The following is a 26,019-nucleotide window of genomic DNA, read 5'->3' on the forward strand; positions in this document are numbered from 1 at the left end:
TCTTGCTCTTCACATAATTGTAGAATGCCTTGGGGTTTTCCTTAATCCGGCCCGCCAAGGCCTTCTCATGGCCCCTTCTTGCTCTCTTAATTTCATTCTTAAGCTCCTTCATGCTAGCCTTATAATCTTCTAGATCTCTATCAATACCTAGTTTTGTGAACCTTTCATGAGCTCTTCTTCACTAGATTTACAACAGCCTTTGTACACCACGGTTCCTGTACCCTACCATCCTTTCCTTGTCTCATTGGAATGTGCCTATGCAGAACCCCATGCATATATCCCCTGAACATTTGCCACATTTCTTTCGTAGTTTTCCCTGAAAACATCTGTTTTCAATTTATGCTTCCAAGTTCCTGCCTGATAGCCTCATATTTCCCTTTACTCCAATTAAATGTTTCCCTAACTTGTCAGTTCCTGTCCCTCTCCAATGCTATGGTAAAGGGGATAGAATTGTGATCACTATCTTCAAAATGGTTTCCCACTGAGAGACCTGACACCTGACCAGGTTCATTTCCCAATACCAGATCAAGTACAGTCTCTCCTCTTGTAGGCTTATCTACATATTGTGTCAAGGAACCTTCCTGAACACACTTAACAAACTCTATCCCATCGAAACCCCTCACTCTAGGGAGATGCCAATCAATATTTGGAAAATTAAAATCTCGGACCACAGCAACCCTGTTATTATTACACCTTTGCAGAATCTGTCTCCCTTTCTGCTCCTTGATGTCCCTGTTACTATTGGGTGGTCTACAAAAAACACCCAGTAGTTCCTAACTTTCACCCACAGAGACTCAGTAGACAATCCCTCCGTGACTTCCTCCTTTTCTGCAGCCATGACACTATCCCTGATCAACAGTGCCACACCCCCACCTCTTTTGCCTCCCTCCCTGTCCTTTCTGAAACATCTAAAGCCTGGCACTTGAAGTAGCCATTCCTGCCCCTGCACCATCCAAGTCTCTAATGGCCACAACATCATAGCTCCAAGTGCTGATCCATGCTCTAAGCTCATCCACTTTGTTCATAATACTCCTCGCATTAAAATAGACACATCTCAAACCATTGGTCTGAGCGTGTCCCTTCTCTATCACCTGCCTATCCTCCCTCACGTACTGTCTCCAAGCTTTCTCTATTTGTGAGACAACCTCCCTTCCCTCCGTCACATCAGTTCGGTTCCGAGCCCCCAACAATTCTAGTTTAATCTCTCCCCAACAGCCTTAGCAAACCTCCCCGCCAGGATATTGGTCCCCCTGGGATTCAAGTGCAACCCATCCCTTTTGTACAGGTCACACCTGCCCCAAAAGAGGTCCCAATGGTCCAGAAATCTGAATCCCTGCCCCCGCTCCAATCCCTCAGCCACGCATTTATCCTTCACCTCATTCTATTCCTATACTCACTGTCACGTGGCACAGGCAGTAATCCTGAATTACTACCTTTGAGGTCCTGCTTCTCAACTTCCTTCCTAACTCCTTGTACAGTCGTCCCTCGGTATCCGCGGGGGATTAGTTCCAGGACGCCCCCGCGGATACCAAAATCCACAGATGCTCAGGTCCCTTATATAAAATGGTGTAGTATTTGCATATAATCTACGCACATCCTCCTGTATACTTTAAGTCATCTCTAGATTACTTATAATACCTAATACTATGTAAATAGTTGTTATACTGTATTGTTTAGGGAATAATGACAAGAAAAAAAAGTCCGTACATGTTCAGTACAGACGCAACCATCTTAGCTCTTCTGGGAATGCTGATGCTGCCTTGGCATCAGCCGATGCCGATTCTCCCGTGATCTTTAAGTTCTTGAGGCTGTAGAGCTTTACATAGCTAGCCAGCCATCCCTTACTAGTCTTAAACTCCTTCCTCTCGCTCTCCTCAACACCCTCACAGTAGTGCTCATAGAGGCTAAGTAGCGAATGAACGAGATGCGAGGCGAACAATGCTCAAAACAACGAGTGCTGGAGAGAGACTGAGGATCTGTGAAATGGCAGGAGGCTACAGCAGGGTATGCCTACACATCACTTCATTTGCGTGGATTCAGTGTAGTGCTCGGCGCGCGGCAAATTCAAGTTTTGCTTTTTGGAACTTCCTGGAATTTTTTTCAAATATTTTCCATCCGTGTTTTGGTTGAGTCCGTGGATAAGGAGGGCCGACTGTAGTCTGTTTTCAGGACCTCCTCCCTTTTCCTACCTATGTCATTGGTACCAATATGTTCCACAACCTCTGGCTGTTCTCCTTCCCACTTCAAGATATCGTGGACGCGATCAGAAACATCCCGGACCCTGGCACCTGGGAGGCAAACTACCATCTGCATTCTAGAAGGAGGCTGTTTGGCCCATTGTGTCCATACTAGCTGGAAAGAGAGACATGAGCATCGGAGAACTCGTAATGAGTCTACCTTCGAATGCTTTTTGTGTATCCAGGATCCAGGTCTGCCCCGCTAATCCAAGCACCTATTGAATGTGATGAGGATTTCTGCCCTCATCCTGCTTCTAACTACATGTAAAAAAAAAACAGAATCAAGGGATTTCAATCCATGTTTACTAATCTACTATAAGGATGTTCTGTGATTTGGGGCTCTCATCTCAAACCAAAACATCATGGCAAGTTTTGCTTATAGTCCCCAGCACTAATTGAGGCTCCCACTTGTATGTTGGGTGTTGTAAGTGTAATGTGAAGCATGTTTTCTTAAGTTTCATCTGTAACCTGTGTGCTTTCGCTGTATACGCAAGTCACAGTTCCTGTTTTTCAGGGCAGCTGTTACTTTGGTTGCTTTTTTATATTTGAGCTGTATGTGACCGCACACCGAGGCGGTCTCTGTGTGCAACCTCCAGGAAGTTTTGCCAACTGTAGCTTGCCTTAGGCACTCGTTTATTTCAAGTGGGTGACATTCTAGTATTTTGTTCTTGCTTTTAAATCTGAGCAGTTTAGAGAATAAATTGTCCCAGTCAATTAAAAGAATCAGTGAGGAACAGACTTGGCTTGAAGCTGAAGTTGGGTAAGGCCTGATGTAGGTTAGATGTCAGTGATTTTTTTTGGTATTGGTTTATTATTGTTGCATGTACCAAGAAACTGAAATGCTCATTTTGCATACTGTTTTATACAGATCAAATCATTACAGAGCATTGAAGTAGAATAAGTTAAAACAATAATGCAGAATGAAGTGTTAAAGCTACCAAAGAAGAGCAGTGCAGGTAAACGGTAAAGTGCAAAATTATAACGCGGTGGTTTGTGAGGCCAAGAGTCCATGTTATCATTCAAGATTTCTACTCAGGAGTCGGATAACTGTGGGATAGAACTTGTTCTTGATCCTGGTGGTATCAGCTTTTAGGCTTTTGTATCTTCTGCTCGATGGAAGAGGTTATCAATAAAAATTGGTAAGAGTCAGCAGGGACATGCCAAACTTGCTTACCCTCCTTAAATTGTATTGGATCAATTGTGAGAATGTGGCAAGTACGAATGCGTGTGCCTGCCAATGGAATTGATTAGGCCTCCCATGTGTGGAAAGCCCTCCCTTTTAGTTTGGATTTTCAAGTGCACACTTTTCATCTCCACAGGCCTGGTTTGTTGCTCATGCACTATAAGTTGCCCCGCACATACTGCAGCTAACATGACTCACTGAAAGTGTTTAATCCGACTGCTTTATTGTTCTTGCTCCGTGCATACATAATAGTTGGCGACGAGGATCAAAAAAGAATGGTCTCTCTACTCGATCCATTTTGGGCCACAGCTATGGCAAAACCAACCCCTGGATTCTTCCTGGATTACAGAGAACTCCTGCCAATTTTAACAGAGAAGCTGGAGGAAGCAATGAAACTCAAGCTGCTCTGCACACACTTGGGAGAACTTGGGCAGAAATACTTTGATGCTCTGCCTACAGAACGAATCTGTACTGACAGACCCACATGAGGCTTTGGACAACCATTCGGGGATGCAGGACAATGTCTTTATGGCACACATCAGGCTCTCACAGCTGCAACAGACCCCTTAGGAGAATGTAGATGATTTCATCACAAGGTTGACACTAGTGATTGCAAGTACAAAGATAGTCCCCCAGACCAATTCGAAGAAGTGATGCAAACTTTGATTGCTGGATGCCACAATGGGAGGACACAGGAGACATCCTGTATCCTATGGTGCCTCCTATCCAGAGAGCACGATTTGTCCTGGGACAAAGCATGCTCTACAACTCACCACCGGGAGGCAGTCAAGACAGGCCTTACACAGAGTCAGACCCCTCAATCACCCCAATTCAGGCAGCCCCCTCCGAAAAAATATCAATGTTTGCCAGCGGATACCGACCTACACACAGCCCATTGTCAGTAAGCCTCCACAGATGTCCCATCGCTGTGGTGAAAGTCATGGTCAATGGTCCAATTGCACGCATCAAAAGACGTTCTGCTGGTTCCTGATTTCTTACTGGAGGTTGAACCCATGAACACGGCCTCACTACTTTTTCTCTCTCTTTTTGTGCTAATTTAATTTTAAAATAATATAGTTATTGTAATTTACAGTTGTGTATTGCAATGTACTCACAACATACTTGAATGTTTTTTGTTGTTCTTGTACCTGCATCTTGATCATTGTAAGAGCTTTATCAGCTATATGGGAGAGAATGGCTAGACCTGTTGCTGTCTGTAAGGTTTTTGTATGTTCTCCCTGTGACCTCCAGGTGCTCCGTTTTCCCCTCACAGTCCAAAGACGTACCGGTTAGTAGGTTATTTGTCACATGGTTATCATTGGGTGGTGAGGGCTGGAATTTACAGTGGGAGGAGCAAGATCCAGTTGTCATGGTCCATGTGGGTACCAACGACATAGGTAGAATGAGGGAAGAGGTTCTGCTGAGGGAATTTGAGCAGCTAGGGACTAAATTTAAAAAGCAGAATCAAAATGGTGGTAATCTCTGGATTATTACCTAAACCACGTGCAAATTGGCATAGGGTCAAGACGTACAGAGGGATATGATTTAATGGCCATTACAGAGACATGGTTGCAGGGTGGAGAGGATTGGGAACTAAATATCCAAGGATATCAGGCAATATGGAAGGATAGGCAGGAAGGTAAGGGAAGTGGGATAGCGCTCTTAATTAAGGATGAGATCAGGGCGATAGTGAGAGACAGTATAAGATCTAAGGAACAGAATGTTCAATCCATCTGGATGGAGATTAGGAATAATAAAGGGAAAACAATCACTGGTGGGAGTTGTCTATTGGCCACCAAATAATAACATTACAATGGCACAGGCAATAAACAGAGACATATCTGAGGCATGTAAGAATAGAACAGCAGTTATCATGGAGGACTTTAACTTGCACATAGATTGGGTGAATCAAGTTGGTCGAGGCAGTCTTGAAGAGGACTTCATAGAATGCATCCATGATGGCTTTCTTGAACAGCGTGTTACTGAACCTACAAGGGAGCGTGCTATCTTAGATCTGGTCCTGTGCAATGAGACAGGTAAAATTAGTGATCTTGTAGTTAGGGATCCTCTTGGAAAGGGTGATCACAGTATGACTGAGTTTCTCATACAAATGGATGGTACAATAGTTCAATCTAAAGCCAGTGTATTATGCCTAAACAAAGGAGACTACAATGGGATGAGAGAGGATTTGGCTAGTGTAGACTGGGAACACAGGCTGTGTGGTGGGACAGTTGAGGAACAGTGGAAGACTTTCAAAGAGATTCTTCACTGTGTTCAACATTAAAAGTATATTTCAGTTAAAAGCAAAGACAGTAAGGGCAGGGAGAGCCAGCCTTGAATAACTAAGGAAATAAAAGAATCATCAAACTAAAATAGAAGCATCAAACTAAAAGCTCGTGTACAAAATCACCAAGAGTAGTGGGAAACTGGAAGTTTGGGAAAACTTTAAAAATCAACAAAGAACCACTAAGTGAGCAATAAAGAAAGGGAAGCTAGATTATGAAAATAAACTAGCACAAAATATAAAAACAGTAAAAGTTTTTATAATTTTATAAAGTGTTAAGGATGGCTAAAGTGAACGTAGGTCCCTTGGAGGACGAGAAGGGGGAATTGATATTGGGTAATGAGGAAATGGCTGAGGTTTTGAATGATTATTTTGTGGCGGTCTTCATGGTGGAAGACATGTCTAACATGCCAGAAAGAGATGTTATGGATGTGATGAGAGGTGAGGACTTCGATATAATAGCTATCACTAAAAAGATAGTACTGAGCAAACTTGTGGGCCTGAAGATAGATAAGTCCCCTGGTCCTGATGGAATGCATCCCAGGGTACTGAGAGAAATGGAAGGAGTTATAGTAAAGGCTTTGGTGATAATTTACCAAAATTCTCTGGACTCTCGGCAGGTCCCTGCAGATTAGAAGACAGCAAATGTCATGCCACTGTTCAAAAAAGGATGTAGGCAAATGGCAGGTAACTATAGGCCAGTTAGTTTAACATCTGTGGTTGGGAAAATGCTTGAAGCTATCATTAAAGAAGAAATAGTGAGGCATCTGGAAAGAAATGGATCCATCAGGCAGACGCAGCATGGATTCAGCAAAGGCTGGTCCTGTTTGGCAAACTTACTGGAGTTCTTTGAGGATATAATGAGCACAGTGGATAGAGGGGAACAGATGGATATTATTTAGTTGGATTTCCAGAAGGCATTCGATAAGGTGCCACAGAAAAGACTTATCCATAAGATAAGGATGCATAGAGTTGGGGGTGATGTATTAGCATGGATAGAGGATTGGTTAACCAATAGAAAGCAGAGAGTTGGGATCCATGGGTGTTTCTGTGGTTGGTGATCAGTAGTGAGTGGTGTGTCGCACAGGTTGGTGCTGGGCCTGCAACTGTTCATGAAATATGTTAACGATTTGGAATAGGGGAATGAGTGTTTGCTGATGATACTAAATTGAGTGGAAAAGCAAATTTTCCAGAAGAAACAGAGAGTCTTTAGAGCGATATAGTTAGGTTAAGTGAGTGGGCAAGGGTCTGGCAGATGGAGTACAGTGTTGGTAAGTGTGAGGTCATCCACTTTGGAAAGAAAATGGAAGAGCAGATTAAATGGTAAAAAATTGCAGGGACTTCGGAGTGCTTGTACATGAATCACAAAAGGTTGGTTTGCAGGTGCAGCAGGTTATCAAGAAGGTAAATGGAATGTTGGCCTTCATTGCTAGAGGGATTGAATTCAAGAGCAGGGAGGTCATGCTGCAACTATACAGGGTACTGGTGAGGCCGCACCTGGAGTACTGTGTGCAGTTCTGGTCTCCTTACTCGAGGAAGGATATACTGGCTTTGGAGGCGGTGCAGAGGAGGTTCACCAGGTTGATTCCAGAGATGAGGGGGTTAGACTATGAGGAGGGATTGAGTTGCCTGGGATTACACTCGTTGGAATTCAGGAAAATAAGAGGAGCTCTTATAGAAACATATAAAATTATGAAAGGGATAGATAAGATAGAGGCAGGAAAGTTGTTTCCATTGCTAGGTGAGACTAGAACAAGGGGACACAGCCTCAAAATTCAGGGGAGTAGATTTAGGATAGAGATGAGGAGGAACTGCTTTTCCCAGAGAATGGTGAATCTGTGGAATTCTCTGTCCAATGAAGCAGTGGAGACTACCTCAGTAAATACATTTAAGACAAGGTTGGATAGATTTTTGTATAGTAGAGGAATTAAGAGTTATGGGGAAAAGGCAGGTAAGTGGAGGTGAGTCCATGGCCAGATCAGCCATGATCTTATTGAATGGTGGAGCAGGCTCGATGGGCTAGGATGGCCTACTCCTGCTCCTATTTCTTATGCTCTTATGAAGGGCCTGTTAACATGCTGTATTTCTAAATAAAAAAAATAAAGCTAATTTGGTTGGCTCAATATCATGTATACTGTTCTGTTTTATTTCAGACACCCATTATTTGGAGTTTACTGACTTCACGTGTGGTACCCACATAGTATTGTTCTAGGGCAAAAAAATCCAGAACCTTCACGATACAGGAGGCTGTTTGGCCCATCAAGTGGACATCCTGCTGGGACAGCTATCCCTTCAGCCCTGTTGCCTTGATCCTTTACACGTAGCTCCCAGTTGAAGGCCCTGATTGATTGTTTTCACCACTCCTGAAAGCAGTGAACCCCAGATCATAACTGCTCTCTGACTAAAAGAAGCTCCTCGTCGGACTCCCCTATATCTTCTATCCTTAACCCATCTGCAAATGGGAATTGTTTGCCTGTCTAACTCTTCTCTCAACATTCTTGTCAAGTTGGGTTTATTGTTAAATGCACAAGTACAGTGAAGTTCTGGTACAATGAAAAACGTGCTTGCCACAGCATCACAGGACAACACACAGACATAATTTATACTGGAGAGTGGGGAAAAATACTGCGCAAAACAAAATAAACAGACACAAATCCATGGTAGCGTGAAAGGTAGGCCGCTGTATTCCGTTGCTGAAGTAGGGTTAGGGTGCTGTAGGTTGGTTCAAGAACTTGATGGTTGTAAGAAAGTAGATGTTCCTGAACCTGCTAGATGTGGGACTTCAGGCTTTGTAGCTCCTGCCTGATGGTAGCCGTGAGAAGAATGCATGACCTGGATGGTGGGGATCCTTTACTTCAAAGAGAACAACTCCAGCATCTCCAGACCACATCCTTTGTCATTTCAACTTTATCATGAATCCTTCTTGCATTGTAATCAATGTAGTGACCAAAATTAGATATAGTACCAGTAATGGCCTTGCCTTGCTGTCGCACAGATTCAACATAACTCTCCTGCTTCTATCCCCTATGCTTCATTTTATCAGAATCAGGTTTAATATCACCATCATATGTTGTGAAATTTGTTGTTTTTGCAATAGCAGCACAATGCAATACATAATAATAGAAAAAAAACTGTGAATTACAATAAATATATATATTAAATAGTTAAGTAGTACAAAAATAAAAATTAGTGAGGTAGTGTCCATTCAGAAATTGGATGGCAGAGGGGAAGGTGTTTCTGAATTTTTGAGTATGTGGCTTCTGGCTTCTGTACTTCCTTCCTGATGGTAACAGTGAGAAAAAGGGATCCTTAATGATCGATGCCACCTTTTTGAAGCATCGCTCCTTGAAGGTGTCCTGGACACTGTGGAGGGTAGTGCCCATGACTGAACTGCCTAATTTTACAACTTTCTGTAGCTTCTTTCAGTCCTGTGCAGTAATCCCCCTCTTCCCCCCCTCTTCTCCCTCATACTAGATGGTGATGCATCTAGTTAGAATACTCTCCAGAGTACATCTGTAGAAATTTATGGGTGTATTTGGTGATAAACCAAATCTCCTCAAACTCCTAATGAAATATAGCCACTGTCATGCCTACTTTGTAGCCGCATCAATGTGTTCGGCCCAGGTTAGATCCTCAGAGATCTTAACATCCAGGAACTTGAAACTGCTCAGTCTTTCTGTTCCTGATCCCTCTATGAGAACTGGTGTGTGTTCCCTCGTCTTATCCTTTCTGAAGTCCACAATCAGTTCTTTGGTCTTACTGATGTTGAGTGCAGGGTTGTTGCTGTGACACCACTCAACCAGCTGGTATATCTCACTCCTGTACGTCTTCTCGTCACCATCTGAAATTCTGCCAACAGTAGTTGTATTGTCAGCAAATTTATAGATGATGTTTGAGCTGTGTCTAGCCACACAGTCATGGGTGTTGAGAGAGCACAGCAGTGTGCTAAGCACAGATCCTCGAGGTGCAGCAACGTTGATTGTTAGCGAGGTGGAGATGTTATTTCCGATCTGCACAGATTGTAGTCTCCTGGTGAGGAAGTCAAGGATCCGGTTGCAGATGGAGGTACAGAGGCCCAGGTTATGAACCTTAGTGCCTTCTAAGCTCAACTAAGCATTCTCCCAATGTATCCTTCTGACTTAAAGTGATTGCACAGAATTGGGAATAGCCTTCCTCCCTGAGTAGCACAGCAGACCGTATGTTTACTATCTACAAGATGCTCTGCTTCAGAAATGTGAGTTGCTCTTGAGATTCATAAAAACATAAGACCATATGATATAGGAGCAGAATTAGGTCATTTGGCCCATCAAGTCTGCTCTGCTATTTCATTGTGCAATTTCCCTCTCAGCCCCAGTCTTCTGCCTTTTCCCTATATCCTTTCATGCCTTGACTAATCAAGAATTTAGCAACCTCTGCCTTAAACATACATAAAGACTAGGCCTCCACAGTCAACTCAACATGCAAATTAATTTTTGGAGAACCCTGCAAGAGGACTCCCAAGTCCCTTTGCACCTCAGATTTGTGGATTTTTTTCTTCATGTAGAAAATAGTTCATGCTTTTATTTCTTCTACCAAGTGCATGACCATGCATTTCCCGGCACTACCGACACCTGCCGCTTCTTTGCCCATTCTCCTAATCTAAGTCCTTCTGTAGCCTCTCTGCTTCCTCAAGACTATCTGCCCCTCCACCCGTCTTCGTATTGCCTGCAAGCATGGCCACAAAGCTATCAATTTTGTCATCCAAATCATTAACATATAACATAAAAACTGGTCCCAACACAGACCCCTGTGGAACACCACTAACCACTGGCAGCCAAGCAGAAAAGGCTCCATTTATTCCCACTCTTTGCCACCTGCCAGTCAGCCACTGCTTCATCCATGCTAGAATCTTTCCTGTAATACCATGGGCTTGTAGCTTGTGTGTACACAATGTAGCCTCATGCATGGCACCTTGTCAAAGGCCTTCTGAAAATCCACGTACACAACATCAACTGATTCTCCTTTGTCTATCCTGCTTGTTATGTTTTCAAAGTATTCCAAATTCAGATTCAGATTTATTTGTCATATGTACTTTGAAATACAGTCGGCTCTCCTTATCCACGGATTCTGCATGCGAGGATTCTAGCCGGATCGGGAAAACCCGGAAGTTCTCTCTCAAGCACTCATTATTTGAGCATGTACAGACTATTTTTTCTTGTCATTATTTCCTAAACAATACAGTATAACAACTATTTACATAGCATTTACGTTGTATTAGGTATTATACGTAATCTAGAAATAACTTAAAAGTACAGGCAGTCCCCGGGTTATGAACGAGTTCTGTTCCTGAGTCCGTCTTTAAGTCGGATTTGAAATCGGAACAGGTACATCCGGTATATAGCGTCAGTTAGTCAAACGTTTTTCTTAGTATATAGTACATACTTTACCTTTGTATGCTAATAAAACACTTAAGAAACATACGTATTTCAATCATTAAACCACTGCGTTGCTTAGTAATAATTGTAGCTTTCATCGGGGCAGGGCCTTTCAGATGCTCCATTAAAATTGTTCCGATCGTTGACGGACTGTAGCCTAATGCTTTTCCAGTGACCAATGCCATTTCACCTCTTTCTGATTGCTTTATTACTTCCACCTTATTTTCAATCGTGACCGTGATTATTCTCGTGAACAGAAACACTGCAGATTCAGAGCTGCACCGCCAGGTTCTAATATCCACCGCACTGAGCATGTTAAATAAAGTCCGGGGTTCCGCTGAGTCCTAAAGACCACCGCACTGAGCCAGGTTAAGTAAGGGACTTGAGCAGCCGCGATTTTTGGTATTCGCGGGAGGTCTCGGAACCAATCCCCTGCGGATAGGGAGGGCCAACTGTACAGTGAAATGTGTCATTTGCGCTAACAACACACCCTAAGGATGTGCTGGAGACAGTCTTGCCACACATTCTAGCGCCAACATAGCATGCCCGCAATGCTCAACAAAACTACACAAGCAACAATAATAATAACAAAACAAAACAACAGCAAACCAGCCCCTTTCCCACCCTCACACACACAGACAGGCATCCAATTCCAGGACAGACTACCTCTGGGCCTCCAGTCTTTGGCGTATAAAGGAGAGTTTGAACTTGGCATTCCCACTTTTTTTTCACTTGTTTCCATTTCTTTTTTAGATCAGAAACTTATTCAGAATGGGCATAAAAGGATCCAAGAGTAAGCCTATACGATCCACCAATTTCCCTTTCCTTGAAGACAGCAATACCATAGAAGCAATCAAAGCAGATCACTCCCTCTTCATTCTGCGTGGCCTTCCAGGCAGCGGGAAGTCTACCATTGCCAAACAAATCACAGAAAAATATTCGGAGATCTCTGCTATCGCTTCTGCTGATGACTTCAAGATCATTCCCCAGGTGGATGACTCTGAGGCAGACAGTAGTAGGTACAACAAGTTGGACCAGAAAATCCAGCAGTGGTTTGAGGAAGATAAAAAGGTTATTGTGGTTGATGACACCCATCATGATTTGAAACGTCTGGACTATCTCTTTAATCTTGCCAAAGACAAGGACTACATTGTCTTCATTGTTAACTGTAAAATGGAGGAGAGCAACAACCTCCAGTGTATGGTCAAAAACAGCCACTGGGGAGTCTCTATGGAGCTGATGGAACGGCTGGAGCCAATTTTGAAGAAGAACGTAATCCCATACTACTTTGGTTGGTTCTTGGTGAAAGAGGATGAGGAGAAGATGGGCAAAAATGCACTGCGATTCCTGGATCAGCTCAGCAAAAATGAGACGTTTGTGAACGAGTTTGTAAAACGTATATAGTTTTTTCTGTTATTGAATTTTTTTTTGGTGTTGGGGATGGGCTGGACCTTTGTCTCACAGACACAGTCCTGGGTGATTTAATTCCACTGAAGCGCTGCTTTATGTATTGTAATCCACTGACCAGCCTCTTCCTGATTACGAGGTCAGAGCATCTGTCCAGAGTGTCTCCATCCTCTGTTGGCAAGCTGTAGAGGCATCACAACACTGCCTTATTGCAGTCCTCAACCACTCTACTGAACACAAACAGCAGGGAAAGTCAATGCTAGTTTGATAAGAATGGGTTGGAGTGGTTGAGCCTTTAAATGCAGATGTGATAAATAAATGATAAAATTTGAGATATCTGCAGTTGCAAGATGGCCTTTCAGCTCATTATGTCAATACCAGCCAATCACCAAAAATAAAAATAGAGCAAAAAAGCCCAGGTAGATTGAACTAAGCAGAAAAACAGGTTGGCAAGGATTTGATGGGACAAAGGGTGTGCTTCTGTGCTATAGCACTCTATGACTCTTGGCTGTGCATTAAATGTGTTTTGTTCACTGCAGATGTGGAATGGGACTCCAGCAAGGATTTCAACCTGCAGGAGTATTTCCAGAAGAAGCCCAGTAAGTTGCATTGTACCACAAAGTTCTGCAACTATGGAAAGGTTCCAAATTGTGAATCTTACGCTGAGAACAAGGTTAGTAACTGGCTCTTCAATTGCAACTTATTGTTAGAATACAAATTGACAAGAAATTCAAGTTCATTGCCATGGGTGAACATACCCAGGATATAATGCCATAAAAATTAGCCTTTTGCAGTAGCAGCACAGTTACAAATATAAATCATACAAATTTAAATTAACAAATTACATGTAGCTTACACAACACAGTGAGCAAAAACAACAATGACATTCAAACATGTTGCGGAAAATATAGTTTGAGGCAGAATTACGGCTTTTTTCGTGTCAGCTCAAGAACCTTGGTGGCATGGGGAGGAAACTTGTCAAATCATGACGTGTGGGTCTTCAGGCTCTTGTACTTTCTGCCTGATGGCAACAATGAGGAGGTGGCATGGCTTGATTTGGTGGGGGTCCTTAACGATGGCTGTTGCCTTCCTGATACGTTACCGCTTGTCGACGACCTCAATGGTAGGGAGAGCGATACTCATGAAGGAATTGGCAGAATCTACCACGCTGTAGTCTCTTGTGTTCCTGTGAATTGGAGTTTCCATACCAGACCTCAATGCAATCAGTCAGAACTATTCGTATGTACAATTTGTCAGTCATCGATAGACCAAATCCCCCTAACCTTCTAACAAAGCAGAGACACTGGTGAACCGACATCACAGTTGCATCTATGTGCTGGAAGAACTAGAGGCAATGCTCCCAGATGAGTGTTCACAAGCTGCTTATGTGTATGGCTTTAGCACAGGCACTTCCTTTTCTCAGCTTCACTTGTTAACATCTTAATTAGGGTGCTGGCTTGAGCAATGTGTTAATTAATTTAGACGAATAGAAAACAGTCATCTGGATTATTTCAGAAGGTTATCCTTCCAGCTCCAGAGTGTTTATTTTGCTTACTAAGGTTCTATTTCTCAGGGGAAAGTGGGGTGGGGGGAGGGGAGAGTGAGAGAATGAATCTAAATCTGTAGGATTGCTTTTGTAGGGCTTTGAAGGAGGTGCGAAGTGAATCAGAATCAGGTTATTATCACTGGCATGTGACATGAAATTTGTTAACTTAGCAACAGCAGTTCAAGAACAGAAATACTGTATATTTTAAAAAAGTGAGGTGGTGTCCAAAGATTCAATGCCCATTTAGGAATTGGATGGCAGAGAGGAAGAAGCTGTTCCTGAATTGCTGTCTGTGTGCCTTCAGGCTTCTGTACCTCGCCTTGGGTGCTGGATGTCCTTAATAATGGACGCTGCCTTTCTGAGACACCTCTGCCTGAAGATGTCCTGGGTACTTTGTAGGCTGGTATGCAAGATGGAGCTGACTAGATTTACGCCCCTTTACAGCTTCTTTCAGTCCTGTGCAGAAGCCTCCCCCTCCCTCCATACCAGACAGTGATGCAGCCTGTCAGAATGCTCTCCACAGAACAGCTATAGAAGTTTTTGAGTGTATTTGTTGACATGCCAAATCTCTTCAAACTCCTAATGAAGTATAGCCGCTGTCTTGCCTTCTTTATAACTGCATCGATATGTTGGGCCCAGGTTAGATCCTCAGAAATCTTGACACCCAGGAACTTGAAACTGCTCACTCTCTCCACTTCTGATCCCTCTATGAGGATTGGTATGTGTTCCTTCGTCTTATCCTTCCTGATGTCCACAATCTGCTCTTTCATCTTACCGATGTTGAGTGCCAGGTTGTTGCTGCAGCATCACTCCACTAGTTGGCATATCTCACTCCTGTACACCCTCTCATCACCACCTGAGATTCTACCAACAATGGTTGTGTCATCATCAAACTTATAGATGGTATTTGAGCTATGCCTAGCCTCACAGTCAGGGGTATAGACAGAGTAGAGCAGTGGGCTAAGCACACACCCCTGAGGTGCACCAGTGTTGATCATCAGCGAGAAGGAGATGTTGTCACCAATCTGCACAGATTGTGGTCTTCTGGTTAGGAAGTCGAGGATCCACATGCAGAGGGAGGTACAGAAGCCCAGGTTCTACAACTTCTCAATCAGGATTGTGGGAATGATGATATTAAATGCTGAGCTATAGTCGATGAACAGCATCCTGACGTAGGTGTTTGTGTTGTCCAGGTGTTCTAAAGCCATGTGGAGAGCCATTGAGATTGCATCTGCCATTGACCTATTGTGGTGATAGGCAAATTGCAATGGGTTCAGGATCTTGCTGAGGCAGGAGTTCAGTCTAGTCATGACCAACCTCTCAAAGCATTTCATCACTGTTGATGCGAGTGCTACCGGGCAATAGTCATTAAGACAGCCCACATTATTCTTATTAGGCACTGGTATAATTGTTGCCTTTTTGAAGCAAGTGGGAACTTCACCCACTTGGAATAGCTGTCACATGCACATCATGCAACTCCTGTTTATACACTGATGGTCTTGTTGATAATATCGAGTTGAATGATCGTAGAATAGTACAGATCCTTTAGCCTGCTTCAAGACCAGTGTAACCCTTCCCTCCTACACAGTCCTCGCACTTTTCTTTCTAAGACTCCCTATCTAAGAGTCTCTTAAACATCCCTAGTATGTGTTCCCAGCAGCACATTCCACACACACACACCTCTGTTTTTAAAAAAAAACACCAACCTCTGGTATCACCCCACCCCCCCACCATACTTTCCTTCAATCACCTTAAAACTAGGCCCTCTTGTATTAAACATTTCTGCCCTGGGGAAAAAGGCACTGGCTGTCCACTTTCTGCCTCTTATCATCTTATACACCTCTATCAAGTCACCTTATGCTTCAAAATAGAAAAACCCTAGATGATATCATTTATTGGAGTGGCTGAATCAAGAGTTTTTTTCAGTCAGAGCACGCTATAATGGTAAATTAGGTGATGGTGTGTTTGTGTTTTTTGATTGATTTGGTAAGAAGACAGAGGAGTCACCTTGGATAGTCAGATAAGGCCTGTATTTAATGCCTTGTGACAAAAACACAGTCAATATATGAAATGCTGCAGTAGTCCTGGGAGGGGGCACTCAATTTTGTTCAGTGATATTGAGCAAACTAGGTGTGGGCCACAACATCTGTGATGTGGCAAAGATGTGCTCTAGAAATAGCCACACCTCAGAGTAGCTACAGCACTGACATCTGTGTTTGCCCCCTGAAAATAACAGTCAGGAAACATCCTATCAGCAAGTTGCTGATAAGGTACCCCATGAGAAAGTAAGGAGGCATGGGATCCAAGGGACATTGCTTTGTGGATCCAGAACTGGCTTGCCCACAGAAGGCAAAGAGTGGTTGTAGACGGGTCATATTCTGCATGGAGGTCAGTGACCTGTGGTGTGCCTCAGGGATCTGTTCTGGGACCCCTACTCTTCGTGATTTTTATAAATGACCTGGATGAGGAAGTAGAGGGATGGGTTATTAGGTTTGCTGATGACACAAAGGTTGGGGGTGTTGTGGATAGTGTGGAGGGCTGTCAGAGGTTACAGCAGGACATTGATAGGGTGCAAAACTGGGCTGAGAAGTGGCAGATGGAGTTCAACCTAGTGTGAGGTGGTTCAGTTTGGTAGGTCAAATATGATGGCAGAATATATATAGTATCAATGGTAAGACTCTTGGCAGTGTGGAGGATCAGAGGGATCTTGGGGTCCGAGTCCATAGGATGCTCAGAGCAGCTGCGCAGGTTGATCCTGTGGTTAAGAAGGCATATGGTGTATTGGCCTTCATCAATTGCGGAATTAAATTTAGGAGCCAAGAGGTAATGTTGCATAGGACCCTGGTCAGACCCCACTTGGAGTACTGTGCTCAGTTCTGGTTGCCTCACTGCAGGAAGGATGTGGAAGCCATAGAAAGGGTGCAGAGGAGATTTACAAGGAGGTTTCCTGGATTGGGGAGCATGTCTTATGAAGACAGGTTGAGTGAACTTGGCCTTTTCTCCTTGGAGTGAAGGATGATGAGAGGTAACCTGATAGAGGTGTACAAGATAATGAGAGGCATTGATCGTGTGGATAGTCAGAGGCTTTTTCTCCAGAGTTGAAATTGTTGCCACAAGAGGACACAGGTTTAAGGTGCTGAGGAGTAGGTACAGAGATGTCAGGGGTAAGTTAGAGAGTAGTGAGTGCGTGAAATGGGCTGCCGGCAGTGGCGGTGGAGGCAGCTACGATAGGGTCTTTTAAGAAACTTTTGGATAGGTACATGGAGCTTAGAAAAATTAGAGGGCTATAGGTAACCCTAGTAATTTCTAAGGTAGGGACATGATCGGCACAACTTTGTGGGCCTAAGGGCCTGTATTGTGCTGTAGATTTTCTATGTTTCTAATAGTGTCCTCTAGTCACTAGTTAAGTGATGAAAAGTGTCCTCAACAATACCTGCAGTCAAGCAATTAATCACCTCCCTCATGTAAGAAGCAAAAGGCTTGATAGAATTCTTTCCACTGGCCTTGATGGGTTCAGCCTCAACAATGCTGAAGCTCAACACCAAGGAATGGTAGTGTAACACTATTCCAGTGCCAGTGACTTGGGTTCAATTCCCGCTGCTCTCTGCATTGTACGTTCTCTACATTACCATGTGGGTTTCCTCTGGTTTCTCAGATTTCCCACATTCCAAAGACGTATGGGTTAGTGTCATAAGCTGTGCGCATACTACTTTGGTGCCGAACACATGGCGACACTTGCGGCTACCACCAACACATCCTCGGACTCTATTGGTCATGGATGCAAGTGCCGCATTTCACAATAAGTGTTTATATACAGGCGACAAATAAAGCTACTATTTAATCTTCTTTACTATCCAGGGCAAGGCAACCTGTTAGCTCGTGATGGGCTAAACAAATTTTCTGCATGTTTTTTTTTAAAGAAAGCAAGTCATTGAGGTAGCACCTTGCACATTCCTTTCATCAGTGGGTGTCCTGCACTTAGAAATATAGTCACTTGTCCTCTAAGACTCCCTGAAGTAAATGTGATCCAAAGATGTCAGTTACACCATGTCAGGAAAGAAGTTTCAATTAATGAAGGTGGATGTCATGATAAGTAACCATATGTTTACCTGTTTTAGGTTGTTGAACGATCCCTTTCAAAATCCTTTGTCCTGAAGGTTTCAGCATTGTTTGTCACACCCAGAACAGTGGGAGCCCGTGTTTTGATGGATGAGCACCAGATGCAGCTCTGGCCTGAAGAAGAAGAGCACGAGGATGCAGGTAGTTCTGGAGATGAGAAGTCACTGCCACGTGGCAGCAGATCCCACATCACCTTGGCATGTGCTCCTAACGTGCCAGCAGTTCAGACCGGAATCGATCTGATCAGTATTTTAAAGACCGAGGAAGAAAAACCCAAGCATGAATTTCACATCATGTTGGAAGAAGGTGAACTTTTGGGCTTGGGTAAAGGGGTGTGGATCGTCAACCTGCTCAAACCAATTGATGTTAACACCATTTTCTCTGGGTTTTATGCAAAAAAGGAATCCACCAATGAATGAATGTTTTAAAAACAAATTTTACTTAGTCATGAGGCATAAAACTTTTAAATAGTTAAAATCTGTGGTACATTTAATGTAATCTCTTCCAAACACAGTAGGGGGACTTTTTTTTTAAACTGCTGGGCTAGACTTTTCTATCTTCATCTAAAATTGTTCTGTAATTGTAATATTCTGGTAAGCCATTTGCTTTGCTTTAAGTGTAACCACATGCTTAGTGTATAATTTCAGTACCAAGCCCACTCAGCTACCCTGCCAGATCAGATCCTTTGGTGATTTAACCAAGGCAAGATTACATTTAACAGCTCCATTCTGTAGTGGCCCATGCAAGTTTAGGTGACAGTGTAGAGGGAATATGAATTTGTTTATTGTGGCAAGCTTCATGTTAAAATAAGAGCTCTTTGGCAGTTCAGTTTGAAAGAGGTGGATATAGACTTTAAGGATCCTACACCACTTTTTGTAAGCATCCAGAATGACACTGCTTTTATTGCTATGTGAAATTAAAGATTCAATAAATGAGTTGCAACAACCTGGTTCATCAATATATTTTGATTATACCTTATGCAATCATATGCTGGACAAATTACATGCCAGCTTGACCACAGTAGTATTAGATAGATGCTTGTGTGATAAGTCAGTTGTATTATGTTGATAAATGATACTATTAGCTAATTATACCAAAAGAAATGGGAAGGAGATAGGTGCTGAAAGTGGATATGTTCAGATCATACCAATGTTCTACCAATTTTGAACAAAAAAACTTTGTACAAAATGCACGTTATAACAAATGATAGCCTAGACATAGGAACAGTTGTCTAAATTTGTGTCAAAACAGACAGCAACCTAATACCATTATTAAACCTTTCAATAGTAGAGGTGTTAATGCATGAAGAATCCATGTTGAAGTGCTGGACAGAACCGATGGGAAGGAAACATTGTTAGCACTGAGCACACAAATTTGAACTCTTCTTTAGAGATACAGTTCTAATGAACTCAATGGAATGAAGTTTGGAATTCTATACAACATTACGTGTTCCAAGGTGAACTTCAATCCCAGTGATGCACCAATCAGCATAGGTGTATAACAAGGACTAGGCTGGAAACAGTAAAAAATAAGCACAAAGAGGGTGGGTTTGAATCTAGCTGCAAAGTAAATTCATGTTAGATGTCTAATACAACTATGCATAAAACATTAATACACTGAATATAAAATGAAGGCTTCACCCAAATGATGCCTCACTGAGGGCTGCAGAAGATGCTAAGAAATTTTAAAAGACATTTTTTGAAAAGGCGAGAGGAAATGAGATACATATTTTTGGCACACCACACAATACATATTGCACAGGATATCAAACAGCATCTGTAGAAAGACTAGAGTAACATGAAATAACTCACTTCCCACCTCCTAACAAATAAACTTAAATCTATCTGCAAACAGCCTTATCAAATACAGTATATACTTGCCAACCAGCTATCAATATTGGATTTATGAATTCTTTCTTTCTTTGGAGGACTTTATACAAATCTATTTCTCCCTATAACAAATAGCAAGACTTTCTACCCATAAAGAATGCACTGTGCTCACTGAAATGCCATTAAAAACATTCCAGAGACATCTATTTATTCTCAGCAACGTACCTCATCTCTTTTACCTCGATTATGGATTCCGGTCAATCTCCAGCAACTGATATTAAACTGCTTGTTCCTGATTACGTTCAATATTGACATTTATAATTTAACATTCAATAATACAAAGAAAATTCAATTCCTGAACCTAGATCCTTGGAAAAGATATGCTTAATTTACTCAATTTAATTATGAAAACCTTTCCATTATTTTGTCAATGATTAGTTTTTAAAATTAAATCCAATAGGTTTTGTTGCTTTCTTGTTCGGTTCCTCTACTTATTTAATTTTTCTCTATTGTGAAGTAGCACAAAATCATTCGTTTGATCAGACTACTATTTCCTAATTACCCACTATAGCATTTTCCCTGTTTGCTGAAAACATCAAGAGGGGATAGAAGTCTGGAGACAGTATGTGGGTGATCAGCGCTTGCCACTGCAACCATTAAATTGGGTTAGTTAAGTAAAACCATTTAACGAGAATATTACCAACAAAATTCAGACCACAGGGGAGGGCAGAAACAGGTGTGTTGGAGTTAAAACACCCATTGAGCAATCCTTTTATTTTTATTTCATTTTGTACATGAATACTGTACAGCGTGTACATATTGTACAGCAGTAAAACACTGAGAAATGATACAATCAGAACAAAGTATGTACTGCATAATATACATCACAAGGCTCACTAGGGAAATACATTACACAAAATAAGAAACATATTCAAAACCCTTCAAGAGGTGCAGTTGGAGTCTTGCCACTAGCACTCCTTAACTATAAAATTACTCATGAAGGTTACAAACTCTATATATAAATGTTCGAATGTTTATGCTTAAGGAGTTATAATATTGGATATAATAATCAGTAGGAGTTAAAGTCACCGAAAAGCTGAAATTAACAGTACTAACAGGGCCATGGATCAAGCCCTTAAATGTTTGATGATGCATTCAGCTCAACACTTGTATACTTTGATTCAATAACTCCTCCAGGCCATTTCTCCAAAGCCAAAATGTTAATAAAACAATAAACAAAGCAACATGTCAATGCTAAACTTGCTGCTGATTTATTTAAAAAGGAAATTACTTCATTTTCTTTAGTTATTCTTTAAAAAACAACAGCAGTCTGACATCTTGTATTTGGCAAATTTCAGTGCAGAGACAAGTACAAAAATAAAAAGATCAACCCTGCCCATCATCAATCAGACCTTGAAAAATCAAAAAATTCTCAAGGGTGCATGTCCCTATACCCCATGCCCCTCATCTGCCATGGTCACAATAAGCTTGAAGCAAAACAAAATTTTCAAATGATTTTCAGTGACAGAGAACACAAAATGTTACCAAAATAACCATGAGCAATTATTTTAATGTTTCAGGTACAGTATAGGTAATTTTTCTGTATTGTTCTGAAGCACCTCAAGTTTCCTATCTTGTGCACTTTCAAATTTGTTTCACATTTTCTGTTTTTATTTGAGTTTTACAGCATGCAAAATCTCTAAGTTCATCCCTTAGTTACTAAGAGTGAACAGATAAAAAAGCTTAGGTCTCTGATCTAAGTCCATGTTCTATTCAGTTTACAGTATTTAAATACAAGTGCCCCCCCCCTTACAAATGTAGAGTGTTCCTATGAAACCTTCCTTAAGCTGAAATGGCGTAAAGCGAAGAACCATTAATTTATATGGGAAAATTTTTTGTAAAAGTGAAAATCCTCCTTGTAATGCGAAAACAGGTTATTAATGTAGGTCTTTTGTAAAAGCGAAGTGGCGTAAAGCGAACATTTGTAAAGTGGGGGACACCTGTATTCCATTCTCTGAAGGTACAGTAGTGAAAATGTGTTGAACTCAGTGTCTTTTAACTTTTCCTTGGAATCCAGTTTGAAACTGAAGTTAATGCCTCAATCGTTCTTTTCATGAACCAGATGACCTTTTAACTTTGGATTCGGTCTTTATTGAATAAATTGCTTTCAAGTAGAGCATCAAAAATTTAGACCCTACCACCTGCTTTTGTTTCCGAGAAAAGTGGAAGACAGAAAAATGGCCAGAGATAACAATGATCATTAAATTGGTCCCTGCAGGGAGTGGTTGCCCAGAGGCAGGATGGCTGTCATAGCCTTGATAACAGAAGGCAGACACTTGGCATTTGTGAATAATAATTATTTGCAAGTATTAGATGAACACCAATACACAGGGAATTGTAATCCTTATACAAAGTTTACTTACTTGGCAGGCTTTAAGAATTAATGGAGAAAAACTTCTCTATCTTAGAAAAAAATGTTAGAAATCTTAAGTAGGATTTACACATTAAAAATTGGTGGCAATACAACAAATTGTTATAAACTAAATTTTAAATTAAAAGCTAAGTATCAGACCAAAGCATTTAAATAAGTTTTCCACAATGTATCATTCAGAAGTGATATCCTAACATCTGGATGCTGGATAATGTTATAGTTGAAGGTTTGTTAAAAATGTAAGGAGGACATTTAGAATTGCAACTGGTGCAACACAATGATCCATAAATTACCAGAAAATATGTTCTTGTAAAGTGTTTTCAGAAACCCTCAATTCCATGCAAAGAAAGAACAAGCTTCTAAATTCATAGTTGGAATATGAGATCCTCCTTCAGAATATACTAATCATAATCTTAAAGCATATTTTCAAAAAAGCAGCCTTTTATCATAAGCAAAAAAGTACACTGTAAATAACAATTTTTAGAATGGCTACCTTTAAACCTATTGCAGATTAATTCACGTTTGTCCTGTCAATTTCTTCTACAAATTTATCATTACTATTCCCTTATAGTTTGAATTAAGGTATTGGTACTGGATAAAGGTTCTGTACAAGTGCCAACTTCACTGCTCAAGTGACAAGCAATAAAGGATTTTCATGAAGTATAGTTTGGATTTTAAACCATTAAAATATGGGGGGGGGGGGGATGAGAGACTTGGACAACTTATTTTCTTAGGTTGGTACAAGAACATTTTTAGTGCTTTAAGAACACCTTCAAAAATATTGTGTTGAAGACATTCCAAACATTTTTCTAGAACCATGCATGAATAGACCAGCCTCGTTTTTTTTTAAATGCAAAGTGTACTTTAACTTACCTATTTGTCATTCCAAACAATTGAATCATAATGTTCTTTGTAATTTTCTAGGAGTACATTAACCAGTCTTTATTCTCTTTCCTGGTCTACATCATTGTAGAAATTGGAAAGATATTGACAATGTTATGTTTTGTCAGCTTTATGTAAAGCTCAGTCTAGACAAATGGTGCAATCCTACTCCTGGAAGGAATGCTGACTGGCCAACATGAAAATGAACCTAGTTATTATAAACTAAAAAGGTGCCACTAGTAACTTTAAAATGGACTCTGCAATTTCCTAATCTGTTAAACTGATGAAACAAGCATGGGTCATTTGCATTTTACCAAGTTAGCTAGATGGAATATTGCAGAATTGCACTAAAATTAGGTACATTTGAAAAAAAAAAATCTTGATAAACCTGATTTAGAAGTAACTGGTGAATCAATTATTGAATGGACAGCCAAAGAGACGTGAGATTTCCTTAACTCCATGGACATAAATTACTATCTGGGAGGGTTACTATCTTGATGAACAGGACATTTGTTTTAAGTGGTTAGGATTTGAACACATGCTTTGTGAAAGATCAACATTTACCTAGGCATTCTTCTCATTAAAAAAACTCAGATTCTTAAAATCGTGTTTTTCTTTAGACATTTCAGTGAAAAGCCTACAGTGTAATATACATAGACAGATACTTTTCTCTAAAGCTGTTTTCCCTCCTTATATCCACATCACTAAAATATTCTCACAAAAAAAATTTAACAAGATGAAAAAAGGCAAAATTGATCCAAATTGATAAAATAAAATGCAGTTTTAAGTTTATCCTCCTGTCAAGTCCACCTCATTCAATAAAAGGTACCTGGACAGAAAGGAAAGGAATATGGGCCAAACGCAGGCAAATTAGGACTAACTTAGATGGGCATCTTGGTCGACATGAACCAGTTGAGCTGAAGGGCCCATTTCTAAGCTGTACTCTGCAGAATTAGAAACTTAGCCACTTTGCAACTAATAGACAGAAACTAGGTAATCCAGCAAATGAACTTACATCTACAGATCTCCCTGAACCATCTGAATCTCCTGCTTCTCTGTGCAATATTTATTTTAAAAAAACAAAGCAGCCCTGCCATTGCACTCATTGCTCAGAGAGCAGTTACCGGGTATTTGTTTGACATATGCAGAGGTATAGACGGTATCATATACCGACCAAGGCAGATAAACCAGAAGTTCAAATTAATGCTGTGAACATAAAAAAAATCAGTGATGCCATCTGCAAAGACCCTTTGTGATAACTACATTACTTTTGGGATGTCTATACGATATTCCTGGAGCTCTAGAATTGGAAGTTGACTGCAGTGATGGTTCACATTTCTTTTCTGGTTTATTTTAATTGTGCATTTGTGTAATTCTGGGCTAAGCTCATGCAGACATATCTATTAAGTACAAGGTATTATGAAACTTCTGACGACTTCCAGAACTTGAGTGTTTCTCCTCATTTGATCTGATGGTTCTGATGTTCCACTGACAGATGTAACTTATGGCATACTTCTTGCTAATACACAAGTATTTAATTGAACCATTTTCTCATCTAAGCTCGCCCCCATCCATTCTATTTGGGCTGCTTTCTCATTTAACAAGGCAGATTACCTGGAAAGACCAGAGACTGATAAAGTAATGTGCTTCAGAAATCACTTAAAAATTGGCTATTCCAAGAAGAAAAATCTGCTGCTTCTTTGAGGAAAAAAGTTGATTTTCTACGTTGAAGGAAATATTCATCTACGTAGAAGTTCAAAGATTATTTACCTAACTGAAGATCAATAGTAGAAGGGACTGCATACTTAAAAAAAAACTGAGGTAATCCTTTTTATTTGTAATGATTATAAAAACAAAGCATTAATAATAGGTCAGTTTCATGTCCTGTGATAACAGTTTTCTTCCCCCAACAGTACATACAATTAGATGAATACAAGAGGTATTCAACCGAAACATCGAAGATTTTTCTTCTAAATAGATTAAACACAGGGAAACATGGGTATTTATTTATTTTTGCTCGAGTTACAACCAGTGACATTGAACAAAAAGTTGTGCATTAGCCAAACTGGAAGAAAAAATTCCCAGGACCAGATGCTGAAAAGAGAGAGAAAGAAATATCCAGTATTAGTATCATAAGTAAATCTTCAACATCAAAAATCATATTATTTTGCAATGACAACTTACAATTTGGTGACAGAAATATTATTTATTTACAAGATGTGTACGTGACTGGCACAGCCACTATTTATTACCCATCCTTAAATACCCTTAAGCTGAATGACAAAGACCAGTGTCTGTTGGTGTGGAGTCACACAGAGGTTAGACTGGGCAAGGATTCTTCTCTAATGGATGTGAGGGAGCCAGTTAAGTTTTAACAATTTGGTGGATCATGATTACTGAAAATAGTTCTTTTTAAATTCCATAATTAATTAACTAAATGTAAAATACTCATGGTAGGATTTCAACACAGAATCCAGGATCAATATTTTGGACATCTAATTACTTGGTAAGTGAATACCATACTTCTGCACAATATAGAATCTTTTATGCTAAGAGTAAAAGGGACCATTTGCACACAATAAAAACAGAAAATATCGGAATAGCTGTGCTATTATTTCAGATTTTTAGTATCGGCATCTTTTTGCATACATTAAAACTTACAGCGTTGTAGTTGTCTGCAAATAAAA

The 26,019-nt window shown here is 40.8% G+C and overlaps 2 protein-coding genes across 3 annotated transcripts in view; one reads left to right on the forward strand and one right to left on the reverse strand.

Moving 5' to 3' along the window:
• Window positions 1–19,135, forward strand: part of cnp (2'',3''-cyclic nucleotide 3'' phosphodiesterase) — a 33,993-nt gene extending 14,858 nt beyond the window's left edge. The window contains exons 2-4 of the mRNA XM_073071463.1: window positions 11,872–12,514; window positions 13,065–13,198; window positions 18,190–19,135. Coding sequence (XP_072927564.1) covers window positions 11,872–12,514; window positions 13,065–13,198; window positions 18,190–18,609 — 1,197 coding nt within the window. The 3' untranslated portion in view covers window positions 18,610–19,135. The remainder of the gene's footprint in view (window positions 1–11,871; window positions 12,515–13,064; window positions 13,199–18,189) is intronic.
• Window positions 19,136–20,760: 1,625 nt separating this feature from the next.
• Window positions 20,761–26,019, reverse strand: part of dnajc7 (DnaJ (Hsp40) homolog, subfamily C, member 7) — a 46,811-nt gene continuing 41,552 nt past the window's right edge. For both annotated transcript variants that reach the window (XM_073071466.1, XM_073071465.1), the window contains one exon: window positions 20,761–25,426. In XM_073071466.1, the coding sequence (XP_072927567.1) occupies window positions 25,389–25,426 (38 nt within the window). In that variant the 3' untranslated portion in view covers window positions 20,761–25,388. The remainder of the gene's footprint in view (window positions 25,427–26,019) is intronic.

The sequence above is a fragment of the Hemitrygon akajei genome, chromosome 18 (genome assembly GCF_048418815.1).
Source record: "Hemitrygon akajei chromosome 18, sHemAka1.3, whole genome shotgun sequence".
NCBI lineage: Eukaryota > Metazoa > Chordata > Chondrichthyes > Myliobatiformes > Dasyatidae > Hemitrygon > Hemitrygon akajei.